Source organism: Myotis myotis, unplaced genomic scaffold, assembly GCF_014108235.1.
Source record: "Myotis myotis isolate mMyoMyo1 unplaced genomic scaffold, mMyoMyo1.p scaffold_m19_p_1, whole genome shotgun sequence".
NCBI classification, from domain to species: domain Eukaryota; kingdom Metazoa; phylum Chordata; class Mammalia; order Chiroptera; family Vespertilionidae; genus Myotis; species Myotis myotis.
The window spans coordinates 56,484-70,379 of NW_023416313.1; the positions used below are offsets into that span (position 1 = coordinate 56,484).

The following is a 13,896-nucleotide window of genomic DNA, read 5'->3' on the forward strand; positions in this document are numbered from 1 at the left end:
CCTTTCCCTGCCGCCATTGTGGACCAGCCTATGCTTTCTCGCCCAGGTCCTCGCCCTGCTCCTGCTCAGCGTCCCGCAGGCCCTGGGTGCCACGGCGAAGCTGGAGGTCCCTCTGTCGCCCATGTGTTCTCTGCTCTTCTACGTGATGTTCCTGCTTCTCTGGGCCATGCACATGGTCGTGTGCACCTCCGCTGAGAGCTTCTGCTACCTGTGCAACCTCGCGTGGCCCGTGGCGGGCGCGGTGCTGGCGCTGGTCTCCGCGCTGCTCTGCGGGGTCTTGTCCACCCTGACCAGGCTGTGTGTGCGTAGAAAGCTTCTGAGGAGGGTAAGGCTGGCTCCCGCAGGTAGGACACATCTCTTGGTGGAGGCTGCACTTGGTAGTTGAGCGCCTTTCCCTCCCGATGTGTGCGGCAGGTGCAGCGCTGGCCGGAGCCAGGGAGGGCAGCCTGTCCCCAGGCTCTGGGCCCACCTCACACTCTCAGCTCCGTGCTGACAGGTCCCGGGCCTCGCCTGTCAGGTGAGAGAGGGTGGGAGAGTGAGAGAGACAGAAACATCAATGATGAGAAAGAATCGTGGATCAGCTGCCTCCTGCATGCCCCACACTGGGGCTCGAGTCCATAACCAAGCCATGTGCCCTGACCGGGAATCGAGCTGTGACCTCCGGGTTCCTAGGTTGATCTCAACCACTGAGCCACACTGTCTTTAGTTTTGTATGCTTCAGGTTGGTACATTGAAGGGATGGTGCTGTGATGCCAGCTTTGTCATTTCAGTAGAATGAACATTTCAGTGGAAACTTCTGGATTTCTGGAAAATTCATGGTTGGATTCTTGGGAAATACCGTTGAGGTTCTTTGGTTTAGTAGTGGGAACTGGCTGTGGCTGCCTGACGACCCAGGCTCGAGAGGACAAAGATGTTGTATGAAGGGCTGGGTCCAGGGGCCAGGCCCAGGTCTCTGAGCCCCCACGCTGCCCAGGTGGTGCGGGTCTAGGCACCATGTCCCGTCACCAGGCTTCGGACAGGCTGTGCTGAGGAGGGCAGGCCATTCCTCCAGAGCCAGGGGAGCATCTGATGAGTGTCCCGTGGGTTCTGCTCTGTGCCCAGCATGTAGCCCGTTGTGTGCGGTTCTCAGGTTTCCCTTACAAAGTCCACCTTCCTTTCTACAGAAGCCAGCTCCTTCCCACTGGAAGTGGTCGGAGCTGGACTTCCTCATCCTGGCGGGGACTGCAGGCCATGTCCTGAGTCTGGGTGCGAGCAGCTTCATCGAGGAAGAGCACCAGACCTGGTACTTCCTCGTCAGCACCCTGTGTCTGGCTCTGAGTCACGAGAGCTACAGAAGCTGCTTCCTGGGAGATGATGAGGAGCCTGAGCATTGCCCACGGGTGGCAGGAGAGTTTGCCGGCACGGCATCAGCTTTGCCGGACAGGAGCGTCAGCTGTGACATGTTAGAGCTCGACCAAGCACGCCAGAGCCCCTCTTCCCTGGACGGACTCCGAGGGCGTGAGAAGTGCATGGCGCTGGCCAGCCCGTGGCTGATCCTCGGCTGCTGCCGGCTGCTGCGGTCTCTGAACCAGACAGGGGTGCAGTGGGCCCACCGCCCTGACCTGGGACACTGGCTCACCAGGTGAGAGCACGCGCCGTGGCCACGGCCAGCTGGCCAATAGTCGCCTTTCTCCACATGGGCCCGTTTGCCATGTTCAGGGTGGAAGTGGTATTGGAGATTTGAAGAATTAGAAAAATACACCCTAGCGCATGAATTGATGTTGAAAAGCAAACTTAGGTCAGGCTGGCCTGTGTGGCTGGTTTTATGGCCGAATCCCTGCAGCTGATGTTTGAGAGCCTGTGAGTGTTCAGTGGTAATCACAGCGAGGAGCTGGCTCTGCCCTGGCCAGCTGCTCCCGGGAGGACAGGCTGTGACGTACGTGGTCAGAAGCCCTCGACAGCTAATGGCTGTGCGGGTGCTGCTTCAGCACCTGGGACAAGTGCAGCAGGTGAAAACCAGACTGGAAAGGGGGGCTCATGACAGAGGGGGGCAGTGGGGCTCAGGACAGTCAGACATCAGTGTGAGGGGCTCAGGACAGTTGGACGGGGTCTGTGAGGGGCTCAGGACAGTCGGACATCAGTGTGAGGGGCTCAGGATAGTCGGATGGGGTCTGTGAGGGGCTCAGGACAGTCGGACGGGGTCTATGAGGGGCTCGGGACAGTCGGACGGGGTCTGCGAGGGGGGCTCAGGACAGTCACAGACACCTGCAGCAGGAAACTTCAGCAGAACAGGGAAATGCTTACTCCGACCAGCAGTTGGGAGTTTCAGGTAGAATAACAGGGCACTTTTATCTAACAAGATAGGGAACAGAAGAGATAGGCGGTCTGGGTGAGGCCGCAACCTGGCCCACACGACAGTCACTGGGGAAACAGTGTGGCCTGTGCCTCCAGCCCGAGTGTGGCTCTTTCCTTGACTGCGAATTCTATGGGGAATCTCCCATCCCAGCGTCAACCACCGACAGCCCAGCACCCCGGACAGCGCTCCTGGGCTGCTGCTGCGAGCCCACTCCATGCCCTCAGTGGCCTGGAGAGAGGAGCGAGGCCGAGCCCAGGGGTCCTGGGACTGCACAGGGGCCGCGCCTGCTGCTCAGGAAAGCGCGGCCGTGCTGGGGCCGTGCTGTCCTCCCCACACTGGATCGGGCCCTTCCCCTCGGGCTTCTGCGTCTCAGGCTGTCCCTGCCGGTTTGCAGAGGCGGCCCTGGGACCAGGACAGAACTGCTTGGGGGCATCCAGGCTCGCCTTCTGGTGCTTTTTCAGTTGTGACCATTTACCACCGGGACATGACATAAATGTCCAGTTTAAACAGCAACAATGAGTGGACCCCATGTGACCACCCCCAGAGCAAGACCCTGGCCACGGGCACCCTCTGCCTGTTTCCCAGGCGTGTTTCCTTTGTGTGTTTCATTTCGTGAGCGAACAGTGCTCCCCGCCTGCAGCAGTGGGCGTGGCCAGGCAGTTGGGCGCCCACCCACCCTGTAATCGCTGCCTGTGAGCCTCCCAACTTCTCTGGGGTCTCGGGCCCTGAATGGAGATCACACCAGGAGGTGCATGACTCCCCGGAGTGGGATGTACCCTGGGAAGCACAGGGTTTGCCCAGCAACTCCTCACCTGTGTAGGGAACGTGTGGCTGCCCAGAAAAGGGGCGCATGGCCAAGCGATGAGTGGACCACTGTGGACAAGAAGCGGTAGGTCAGGGCAACAGCCCTTCGTTTGTACATTGTGAGAGCCTCAGTCTGCATTTCAATCACCAACCGTTTTCTTCCATGCTTTTCAGGAAAATCAGCTGTTTTTAGGACAGTTCTTAGAAAGCCACGCAGCAGAGACCCAGCATCGCTAGCTGCACTTGTGGGTAATTCCTGGCACTTTCCATTCCCTTTCAGCTCTGACCACCAAGCCGAACTCTCCGTCCTCGCTGCCCTTTCCCTCCTCGCCATCTTCGCGCTGGTTCAGAGCAGGTGCTCCTCGGTGGCCAAGGGGGCCCTGGCGCTTGGCCTGCTGGGTGTCTACTGCTACAGGGCAGCCACTGGCCACGTGCTGTCCCCATGGCAACAAGACAACAAGGACGTTTCCAGGTAGTGTGCTGCAGCCCAGGGGCTTGTTTTGAGGTCTCTCTGGTTTTTGAAGGGACACCTGCCTGCTGCCTTTAGGACGTTGGTGAAGTGGTTTCACCGAGAGCCGCGGGCCTGGCTGAGCGCTCAGTGAGCTGACCCTGCCCTCGGTCCTGGTGGGAGACAGTTGAGGTGAGGTGTGAGGTGTTTGAGGGTCATTTTTCTTAAATAAGGAATTTTTTTAAAAAACAAGGCGTCTCAAGGATTCAGTATTGCCTGGTCAGGACAAATGAGATAGAAGAGCGAGTGGGTGTTGCCTAGCAGTTGGGAAACACGGCAGAAAACGAAACTCGCCCAGGTCTGGCCGGGAACCCCTGAGGAGCCCCGTGCCGCTGCGCCCCGAGTCACCGTGCAGGTCAGGGCAGCTGCTCTGTCTCCAGGAGACGGGGGGGTGGGGAGGTGGGGGGTGCAGTGTCCCAGGACTGTTGGAAACATGCGGACCCTCCAACCCAGGTGTCCTCTTGAGCAGCGAGGAGGCCCAAGGCGAGGGGTGGGCTCTGCTCTCCAAGGCACCAGCATTGCACCGTGGGAGGCGGCAGGGCCAGCGTGGGGGAGCTCTGAGTGAGCGCGGCTTGTTCTGGGCTCGCAGCCCCCGGCGTCTGCTGAGCTGTGTGTTCACAGGACATGCGGAGACGCAGGGCAGCAGGCCGTCCCTCTGTGTGTGGCCTGAGCTTGTGAAGTAGGAGCGTCGCTTTTCATGTTCATGTGACAGACTCACAGAGGGCACTGGCCCTCGGTGGGTAGGTGGCTGAGGGGCACGGGTACCCCTGGAAATGGCCTGCCAACTGGCATGGGGAGTCAGTGATGCCAGGGGCCTGGTGAGGGGATGCACCTGACACAGGAAGGCCAGATGGGGACGGCGTGGTGTGCAGGCATCTCAGAGGAGGCGCGGTTTGTCATCGGAGATTGGGCACCTGCCGGAGAGGGAAGCTGCATTCGGGTGTTTAATGCAGTTGTTGGCCTCAGTCTCAGAGTCTGTGATGCACAAGCAGACCCTCCTTCCTCTCTGGTTGACGCACCGGTTTCAGCATCGCTCGCTTCAGAGCTTGGGGCAGTGTGATCCTCTCATGGACCCAGCGGCTTGTAGGCTGGAGCCCCCTTTGGGAATCTGCTGCTGGGTTCACGTGCTTCCTGCCAAGTGCCTCCTGCCCGGCCTCTCTGTCCCGGTCCTTGGCCCCTCCTGCTGCCAGAGCCGCTCAGCCCAGAGCTGTCCTGAGTCTAGAGCACTGACAGCTGCTTCACTCCTCAGGCCCCAGGTGCTGCTGCCTGTCCATCTTCTAGAACTTGCCTTTACGTTTAATGCCTGGCTCTCCTCACGTGGAAGCCCATGCTCAGCGGGCAGGGGAGGCCAGGCCGCGGTGGCGCTCTTCCTCCTGGTCACCCGGCATTCAGCCCTCTCCTCTGTAAGCTCTGACCACTCCGGCCTCTGCTGCGCTCTCTCTGCTCAGCGTGGCTCCCGCCTGGGTGGGCTGCGCCTGACCACATCTCCGTGGCAGGCCTCGTGGACAGTGTTTCACTGTTTGAATTAAACTCATACTAAAAAGATAATTTTTTGCCGAAACCGGTTTGGCTCAGTGGATAGAGCGTCGGCCTGCGGACTGAAAGGTCCCAGCTCGATTCCGGTCAAGGGCATGTGCCTGGGTTGCGGGCATATCCCCAGTAGGAGATGTGCAGGAGGCAGCTGATCGATGTTTCTCTCTCATCAATGTTTCTAACTCTCTATCTCTCTCCCTTCCTCTCTGTAAAAAATCAATAAAATATATTTAAAAAATAAATAAATAAATAAATAAATAAATAAAAAGATAATTTTTTAAAAATGCATAAACCTTCCTAAGAAAATCTGAAAGTTTATTTTTTTCAAAAATATATATTATTTTGATTATTTCATTTACATTTTTGCTTAGCGTTACTGCACTTATTTGTTCTGACTTGGAAAGGGTGTTTGTTAAAGCTGGGGCAGGGTCACAGGAAGGGCTCGGTAGAAGCAGCACCAGGACAGCCCAGGGGGGCACTTGGCTTTCCTTTAAATCATCAGCCTTTCTAGTATAAAATATTTGCTTTATGAAATTTTTTAAAATTTATTTATTGTCTAAAGTTTTACATATGCCTTTTTCCCCACTTGACCGCCCCACCCAGCTATTCCCAGCCCCACAAGCCCCCACTACCCCAGTGTCCATGACCACTGGTTATGCTAATGTGTATGCACTCTAACCCCCCCTCCCCTTCCATTTGTCTGTGTATCCTTTTTTTTTTTCCATTTTATTTTTTATTTTATCGTTGGGGGCCAAATGATCTCTGAATAAAACCTGGTAGGTAGTTTATCTTTTTTTTTTTAATTCTTTATTAAGGTATTACAAATGTGTCCTCATCCCCCCCATTAAACCCCCATCCTCCCCCCCCCCCCACCCACTCATGCTCTCATCCCCATGTTGTCCATGTCCATTGGTTTGGCTTATATGCATGCATACAAGTCCTTTGGTTGATCTCTTCCCCTTACCCCCACCCTCCCCTACTTTCCCTCTGGGGATTGATAGTCTGATCGCTGTTTCTGTCTTTGGATCTGTCCCTGTTCATCAATCTATGTAGTTCTCTATATTCCACAAATGAGTGAAATCATGAGGTATTTATCTTTCTCTGACTGGCTTATTTCACTTAGCATAATGCTCTCCAGGTCCATCCATGCTGTTGTAAAAGGCAAGAGTTCCTTCTTTTTTAATGCAGCGTAGTATTCCATTGTGTAGATGTACCACAGTTTTCTAATCCACTCATCTGCTGATGGGCACTTAGGCTGTTTCCAGATCTTAGCTATGGTAAATTGTGCTGCCATGAGCATACGGGTGCCTATGTCCTTTCTGATTGGTGTTTCTGGTTTCTTGGGATATATTCCTAGTAGTGGGATCACTGGGTCAAATGGGAGTTCCATTTTTAATATTTTGAGGAAATGCCAGACTGTTCTACACAGTGGCTGCACCAGTCTGCATTCCCACCAGCAGTGCACGAGTGTTCCTTTTTCTCCACATCCTCTCTAGTACTTGTCGTCTGTTGATTTGTTGATGATAGCCATTCTGACAGGTGTGAGATGGTACCTCATTGTTTTGATTTGCATCTCTTGGATGATTAGTGACTTTGAGCATGTTTTCATATGTCTCTCAGCCATCTGTATGTTCTCTTGAAATGTGTCTATTTAGGTCCTTTGCCCATTTTTTGATTGGATTGTTATCTTCCTTTTGTTAAGTTATATGAGTTCCCTTATAAATTTTGGAGATTAAACCCTTATCTGAAATATCATTGGCAAATTTGTTCTCCCATGCAGTGGGCTTTCTTGTTGTTTGTATGAAATTTTTTAAACCTTCGTTGTTGAGAGTATTACAGTACCCCTCTTCCCCCCCCCCATTACCCCTCCACTAGGTTCCCATCCCACCTAAGACCTTCACCACCTTATTGTCTGTGTCCATAGGTAACGCATATCTATTAAGATGCAAAGTGTTCCCTCAGGAGTTCAGCTGGGAGGCCACAAGTTCGATTGCTCGCTATGACGTGCACTCACCACCAGGGGGTGGCACAGAACGAAGGAAAGCTCCAGCTGGCAGCTGGGGAAGGGAGGCTCCGGCTGGCAGCCAGAAGGCCCCGATCAGCCCTGATCATGGGCCAGGCCTAGGGACCCTACCCATGCACAAATTTTGTGCACCAGACCCCTCTCTCTCTCTCTCTCTCTCTCTCTCTCTCTCTCTCTCTTCCTCTCTCTCTCTCTCTCTCTCTCTCTCTATATATATATATATATATATATGTATACACACACACACACACACACACACACACACACACATATATATTAGAGGCCCGATGCACAAAATTCGTGCAAGAGTAGGCCTTCCTTCCCCTGGCTGCCAGCACTGGCTTCCCTCTGGCACCTGGGACCTGGGCTTCCCTTGCAGCCCGGCTTCATCCAGAAGGTCATCTGGAAGGACGTCTGAAAGGACATCTGGTCTAATTAGCATATTACGCTTTTATTATCTACACTAATAAAAGAGAAACATGGTAATTGGCGTACAACCACTACCCTTCCCATTGGCTAATCAGGGCAATATGCAAATTAACTGTCAGCCAAGATGGCGGCCGGCAGCCAGGCAGCTTGAAACTAACATGAGGCTTGCTTGCTTCAGTGACGGAGGACTCCAACGTTCCCCACCGGCTGCTGCAGGCCTCTGAGCCTGCAGTTTCAAACATTGTAACAAATATAGACGCCCAGAAACCAGCTTTCAGCCGGCTGGGATCTCAGAGCTGGAGTTGATACAGAGTTTCGATTATAGAACCGAAACAAACCAGATACCTGCTTTCAGGAGCGGAGGCCTAAGAGCTGGAGCCTCAGAGCTAAAGCTGGCCCAGAATAAAAAAAGAAAAAAAGGAGCAGTTGGGAGCTTCAGTCCCAGCCTGAAAACAGCCCTCAGCCCCTCACCCAGACTGGCCAGGCACCCCAGTGGGGACTCCCACCCTGAAGGGTGTGTGACCAGCTGCAAACAGCCATCATCCCCTCATCCAGGCTGGCCAGGCACCCCAGTGGGGACCCCCACCCTGATCCAGGACACCCTTCAGGGCAAACCAGCCGACCCCCACCCGTGCACCAGGCCTCTATTCTATATAGTAAAAGGGTAATATGCCTCCCAGCACTGGGATCAGCGGAGCTGAGAGGCCTCCCGGCACCAGGATCAGTGTGACAGGGGGCAGTGCCCAAACCCCCTGATTGCCTGCGGCTCTGTGTGTGACAGGGGGCAGGGCCACAACCTCCCTATTGGCCCTGCTCTGTTTGTGACAGGTGAAGGCGCCCCAACCCCCTGATCAGCCCTGCTCTGTGGGTGATAGAGGGCGGCGCCCCAACCCCCTGATCCGTCCTGCTCTGTGTGTGACAGGGGGCGGTGTGCCAACTCCCCTATTGGCCCTTCTCTGTGAGTGACAGGGGGGAGCTCCTCAAACCCCTGATGGGCCCTGCTCTGTGTGTGACGGGGGGGGGGGGGGAGCTCCCCAACCCCCTGATCGGCCCTGCTCTGTGTGTGACAGGGGACAGCGCCCCAACCCCCTGATTGGCCCTGCTCTGTGTGTGACGGGGTGGCACCACAACCTCCCCATCGACTCTGCCTTGAGTGTGACAGGGGGTGGTGCCCCAACCCCCCAATCGGCCCTACCCTGAGCGTGACTGAGGGTGGCATCGCAACCTCCCAATCCGCCCTGCTCTGTGCATGACGGGCCGGCGCCCCAACTCCCCAATCGGCCCTGCCCTGAGCCCAACCAGGGGCTGCACCTAGGGATTGGGCCTGCCCTCTGCCACCCAGGAGCAGGCCTAAGCCAGCAGGTCGTTATCTCCCGAGGGGTCCCAGACTGCGAGAGGGCACAGGCTGGGCTGAGGGACCCCCCCCTCCCCCCCGAGTGCACAAATTTTTGTGCACTGGGCCTCTAGTTATAGATAAAAGCCTAAGTGGCAGTTACAACTGGTCACTGTGACACATACTGACCACCAGAGGGCAGATGCTCAATGCAGGAGCTGTGCCCTGGTGGTCAGTGCGCTCCCACAGGGGGAGCACCACTCATTTGACAGACCCGACCCGGCACCCACCAGCCCGGCAGCAGCCACTCACTCCTTCAGTAGTCCTGCAGGTTTCATCTCCGCAGAATGGGCAAGCGCCACTACACGATCCCAACAGTGCTGCCCTCCTGGAAGTCGGCCTCGGGTACCACAGCCGCTTCCCCTCCTTAGACGCTCCGCAAGGAAGAAAGGATATAAAAGCAGCCGCCAGGTGGCTCCCAACAACGGGTGCAAACGTCAGCGGGACAGATCCGGATCCTGGATCGGCAAGCGCGTCCGGTCCCCCTCCCCACCTTGGGACCCCACCTGTGCATGAATTTGTGCACTGGGCCTCCAATATGAATATCTTTGGTTAATCTCTTACTGCCCCTCCTCCCGAGATTCTTCAGTCTGTTCCATGTTTCTGCCTCAGATTCTATTTTATTCATCAGTTTATTTTATTCATTAAATTCCTTCTTTTATTTTTAGATTCAACTTTTATATATATATATATATATTTTATTGATTTTTTTACAGAGAGGAAGGGAGAGGGATAGAGAGTTAGAAACATCGATGAGAGAGAAACATCGATCAGCTGCCTCCTGCACGCTCCCTACTGGGTATGTGCCCGCAACCAAGGTACATGCCCCCGACCGGAATCGAACCTGGGACCCTTCAGTCCGCAGGCCGACGCTCTATCCACTGAGCCAAACCGGTTCGGCTAGATTCAACTTTTGATAAATATGTATTTATTGCCATTTTATTGTTCATATTTTTTCTTTTTTTCTTCTTTTTCTTTTTCTTTCTCCTCCTCCTCCTCCTCTTTACCTTCTTTCTCCTCCAGTTTGGTGGTGATGAATTTCTTTAGCTTTTTCTTGTCTGTGAAGCTTTTTATCTGACTTTTTTTTTATTAAATCTTTATTGTTCAGATTATTACATTTGTTCCTCTTTTTCCCCCCATAACTCCCCTCCTCCCAGTTCCCACCCCACCCTCCGCCCTCACTCCCCACCCACTGTCCTCATCCATAGGTGCACGATTTTTGTCCAGTCTCTTCCCGCATCTCCCACACCCCTTTCCCCCCAGGAATAGTCAGTCCATTCCCTTTCTATGTCCCTGATTCTATTATAATCAACAGTTCATTCTGTTCATCAGATTATTTATTCACTTGATTTTTAGATTCACTTGTTGATAGATGCATATTTGTTGTTCATAATTTGTATCTTTACCTTTTTCTTCCTCTTCCTCTTCTTAAAGGATACCTTTCAGCATTTCATATAATCCTGGTTTGGTGGTGATGAACTCCTTTAGCTTTTTCTTATCTGTGAAGCTCTTTATCTGACCTTCAATTCTGAATGATAGCTTTGCTGGATAAAGTAATCTTGGTTGTAGGTTCTTGGTATTCATCACTTTGAATATTTCTTGCCACTCCCTTCTGGCCTGCAAAGTTTCTGTTGAGAAATCAGCTGACAGTTGTATGGGTATTCCCTTGTAGGTAACTGAGTTTCTTTCTCTTGCTGTTTTTAAGATTCTCTCTTTATCTTTTGCTCTTGGCATTTTAATTATGATGTGTCTTGGTGTGGTCCTCTTTGGATTCCTTCTGTTTGGGGTTCTCCGCGCTTCTTGGACCTGTAAGTCCATTTCTTTCACCAGGTGGGGGAAGTTTTCTGTCATTATTTCTTCAAATAGGTTTTCAATATCTTGCTCTCTCTCATCTTCTGGCACCCCTATAATTCTGATGTTGGTACGCTTGAAGCTGTCCCAGAGGCTCCTTACACTATCCTCGCATTTTTGGATTCTTTTTTCATTTTGCTTTTCCGGTTGGGTGTTTTTTGCTTCCTCGCATTTCAAATCATTGACTTGATTCTTGCGCTCCTCTGGTCTGCTGTCGGGAGTCTGTATAACATTCGTTATTTCAGTCCGTGTATGCTTAATTTCTAGTTGGTTCCCCAATATAACATCGAGGGTCTCATTAGTTTTCTTGTAGATCTCATTAAGTTTATCGGCAGCTTCTAAACAGTTCTTGAGAGACCTTAAAAGTGTGGTTCTGAACTCTATATCTTCCATTGACAATTTTGTCCTGTTTCTTTGTCTCCGCATTTTGTTATGCTTCCTTGGTGCACCCCCTAGTGGTCTTTGTGCGTAGTCTTATAGTTAAACCTTGATTGTTGTAGCTAATACCAGGGAGGGTTTGACCTCCAGGCCAAGTGGCTGTGAGAATCAGCTGTGTCTGCAGTGAGAGAACTTCTGTCCTCTAGGGAGGTGCTAATCTAGCCTTTGCCTGAGGCTATCCGGCAAATGCCTGTGTGCAGGGCTTGGGCGGGGCGGGTCGCACAGGATCAACAGGGTGGGCCGGAGAGAGCAGTTATGGCAGCTGTCAGTCCTGTCCCCAGGGGCTCTGCCTCTCTGAGTCCCAGCACCCGCTGCAAGCCTCGGAGAGAAAGCTGCACTCGCTCTGACCGAAACCAGACAGTCCCGCTTCTCCCATTTGAGTCTGGGTCCCTAAAGACTCGCCTGTATCTGGAGCTCAGAGTCTGCGACTCCCTCCCGATTGAAAACGCCAACCGCGCCCTCCGCCGCCAGCCCGCTCCGCACACTCTGCACCTCAGAATTTGACTTCAGCACTGCGCCTCCTCTGAGTGTCCATATGCGTTTCTCTTTCCTCCTAGTTGTAGGACTTCCACTCAGCCAGCATTCCTGTGGTTCTGGGTGATGTCCGTTCCGTTTTTTAGTTTCACTTTTGAAGTAGTTGTTCAAGGCAGCAAACTCCGGCGTTAACCTATGCCGCCATCTTGGTTCTCCTCTTTATCTGACTTTCAATTCTAAATGATTACTTTGCTGGGTAGAGTAATCTTGGTTTTAGTCCTGGCTTTTCATCACTGAATATTTCTTGCCACTCTCTTCTGGCCTGCAAAGTTTCTGTTGAGAAATCAACTGCCAGTCATATGAACACTCCCTTGTAGGTAACTAACTGCTTTTCTCTTGCTGCTTTTAAGATTCTCTCTTTGTCTTTAACTGTTGGCATTTTAATTATGATGTGTCTTGGTGTGGGCCTCTTTGGGTTCCTCTTGTTTGGGACTCTCTGCGCTTCCTGGACTTGTAAGTCTGTTTCTTTCACCAGGTAGGGGAAGTTTTCTGTCACTATTTCCACAAATAGGTTTTCAATATCTTGCTCTCTCTCCTTCTGGCACCCCCATAACACGAGTGCTGGTAAGTTTGAAGTTGTCCCAGAGGCTCCTTAGGCTATCTTCATGTTTTTTGGTTTCTTTTTGCTTTTCTGATTGGGTGTTTTTTGCTTCCTCATATTCCAAATTGTTGATTTGATTGTCAGACTCCTCTACTCTCTTGTTGAGTCCCTATAAATTATTCTGTATTTCAGTTAGTGTATGCTTAATTTCTAACTGGTCCTTTTGCATGTCTTTCACATTTTCACTAAGTTCCTTCAAGCTCTCATTAAGATCCTTGAACATCCTCATAACCATTAGTTTTAACTCTGTATCTAGTTGTTGTAGTTGAGCCTTGATTGCTATTGGCATCACTGGAAGGAGTTGACTTAGGAGAGCTTAGGCTCCCAGTCTTGCATAGATGGGAATTGGCTGTGCAGACCAGGCTGCAACTACAGTGGGAGAGCTTCTGTGCAGGAGACACCCTATGGAGCAGGACTTGGTTCAGTGGAGCTATGGTGCTGAGTCTGCCCCTTGAGTGTGTCGCTTGTGGATGTGTAGAGTTGTAATCTGCTATGGTCTGAAACTGTCCGCCAGGTGTACTGGGTCTAGTGCAGGGGTGGGCAAACTTTTTGACTCGAGGGCCACAATGGGTTCTTAAACTGGACCGGAGGGCCGGAACAAAAGCATGGATGGAGTGTTTGTGTGAACTAATATAAATTCAAAGTAAACATCATTACATAAAAGGGTATGGTCTTTTTTTTTTTTTAGTTTTATTCATGGATCCAGCCCGCGGGCCGTAGTTTGCCCACGGCTGGTCTAGTGCCTCCCGGGTGGTACACAGTCAGCCACTGCCTGGGGCCACCCTGCAGGACCTACAGAGCTATCTGCAGATGGCTGTTACTTGTATTGGGCTTGGAAATGCCAGGTGAGGGCAAGCTGTGAAGTAAGGTAGGCTGGTGCTAGCGCCGGGTCTTGGGCCTCTTATTGATAGTTATGGGTTATGCTGACACCGGCTGCTGCTTGTTTGAGAGATTTTAGGAAAGTCTTTTTTAAAAAACATATTTTATTGATTTTTTTACAGAGAGGAAGGGAGAGAGATAGAGAGTTAGAAACATTGATGAGAGAGAAACATCAGTCAGCTGCCTCTTGCACACCCCCTGGGGATGTGCCCGCAACCAAGGTACATGCCCTTGACCAGAATCAAACCTGGGACCCTTCAGTCCGCAGGCCGAGGCTCTATCCACTGAGCCAAACCGGTCAGGGCAGGAAAGTCTTCTTTGAAATAAGTCGATCCCCCAAAACCAGGGGTCCTAGCAGAATACAAGGGACATTCGGAAGCCAGACAACAAGGCAGTCCCTTTCCTCCTGCAGGAGGTGCGTATGCACTGGGGCTGGGAGCATGCACATGCTGAGCAGCGACCACTTGGGCTTTTATTGCTCATGCACCTGATCTGTCCCTCACTCTTAATGGGAGAGCTTAGGCTCCCAGTCTTGCATAGTTGGCTAATTTAAAGGAAAAAGGAAGGG

The 13,896-nt window shown here is 52.3% G+C and overlaps 1 protein-coding gene across 4 annotated transcripts in view; it reads left to right on the plus strand.

The window, feature by feature from the left end:
- Positions 1–13,896, plus strand: part of PIGG (phosphatidylinositol glycan anchor biosynthesis class G) — a 31,382-nt gene that overhangs the window by 13,402 nt on the left and 4,084 nt on the right. For 2 of the 4 annotated variants that reach the window (XM_036326074.1, XM_036326093.1), the window contains 3 exons: positions 47–325; positions 1,164–1,621; positions 3,420–3,611. In XM_036326074.1, the coding sequence (XP_036181967.1) occupies positions 47–325; positions 1,164–1,621; positions 3,420–3,611 (929 nt within the window). Of the gene's footprint in view, positions 1–46; positions 326–1,163; positions 1,622–3,419; positions 3,612–13,896 lie in introns of those variants that run through there. The other 2 variants (XM_036326083.1, XM_036326103.1) reach the window with 2 other exon arrangements.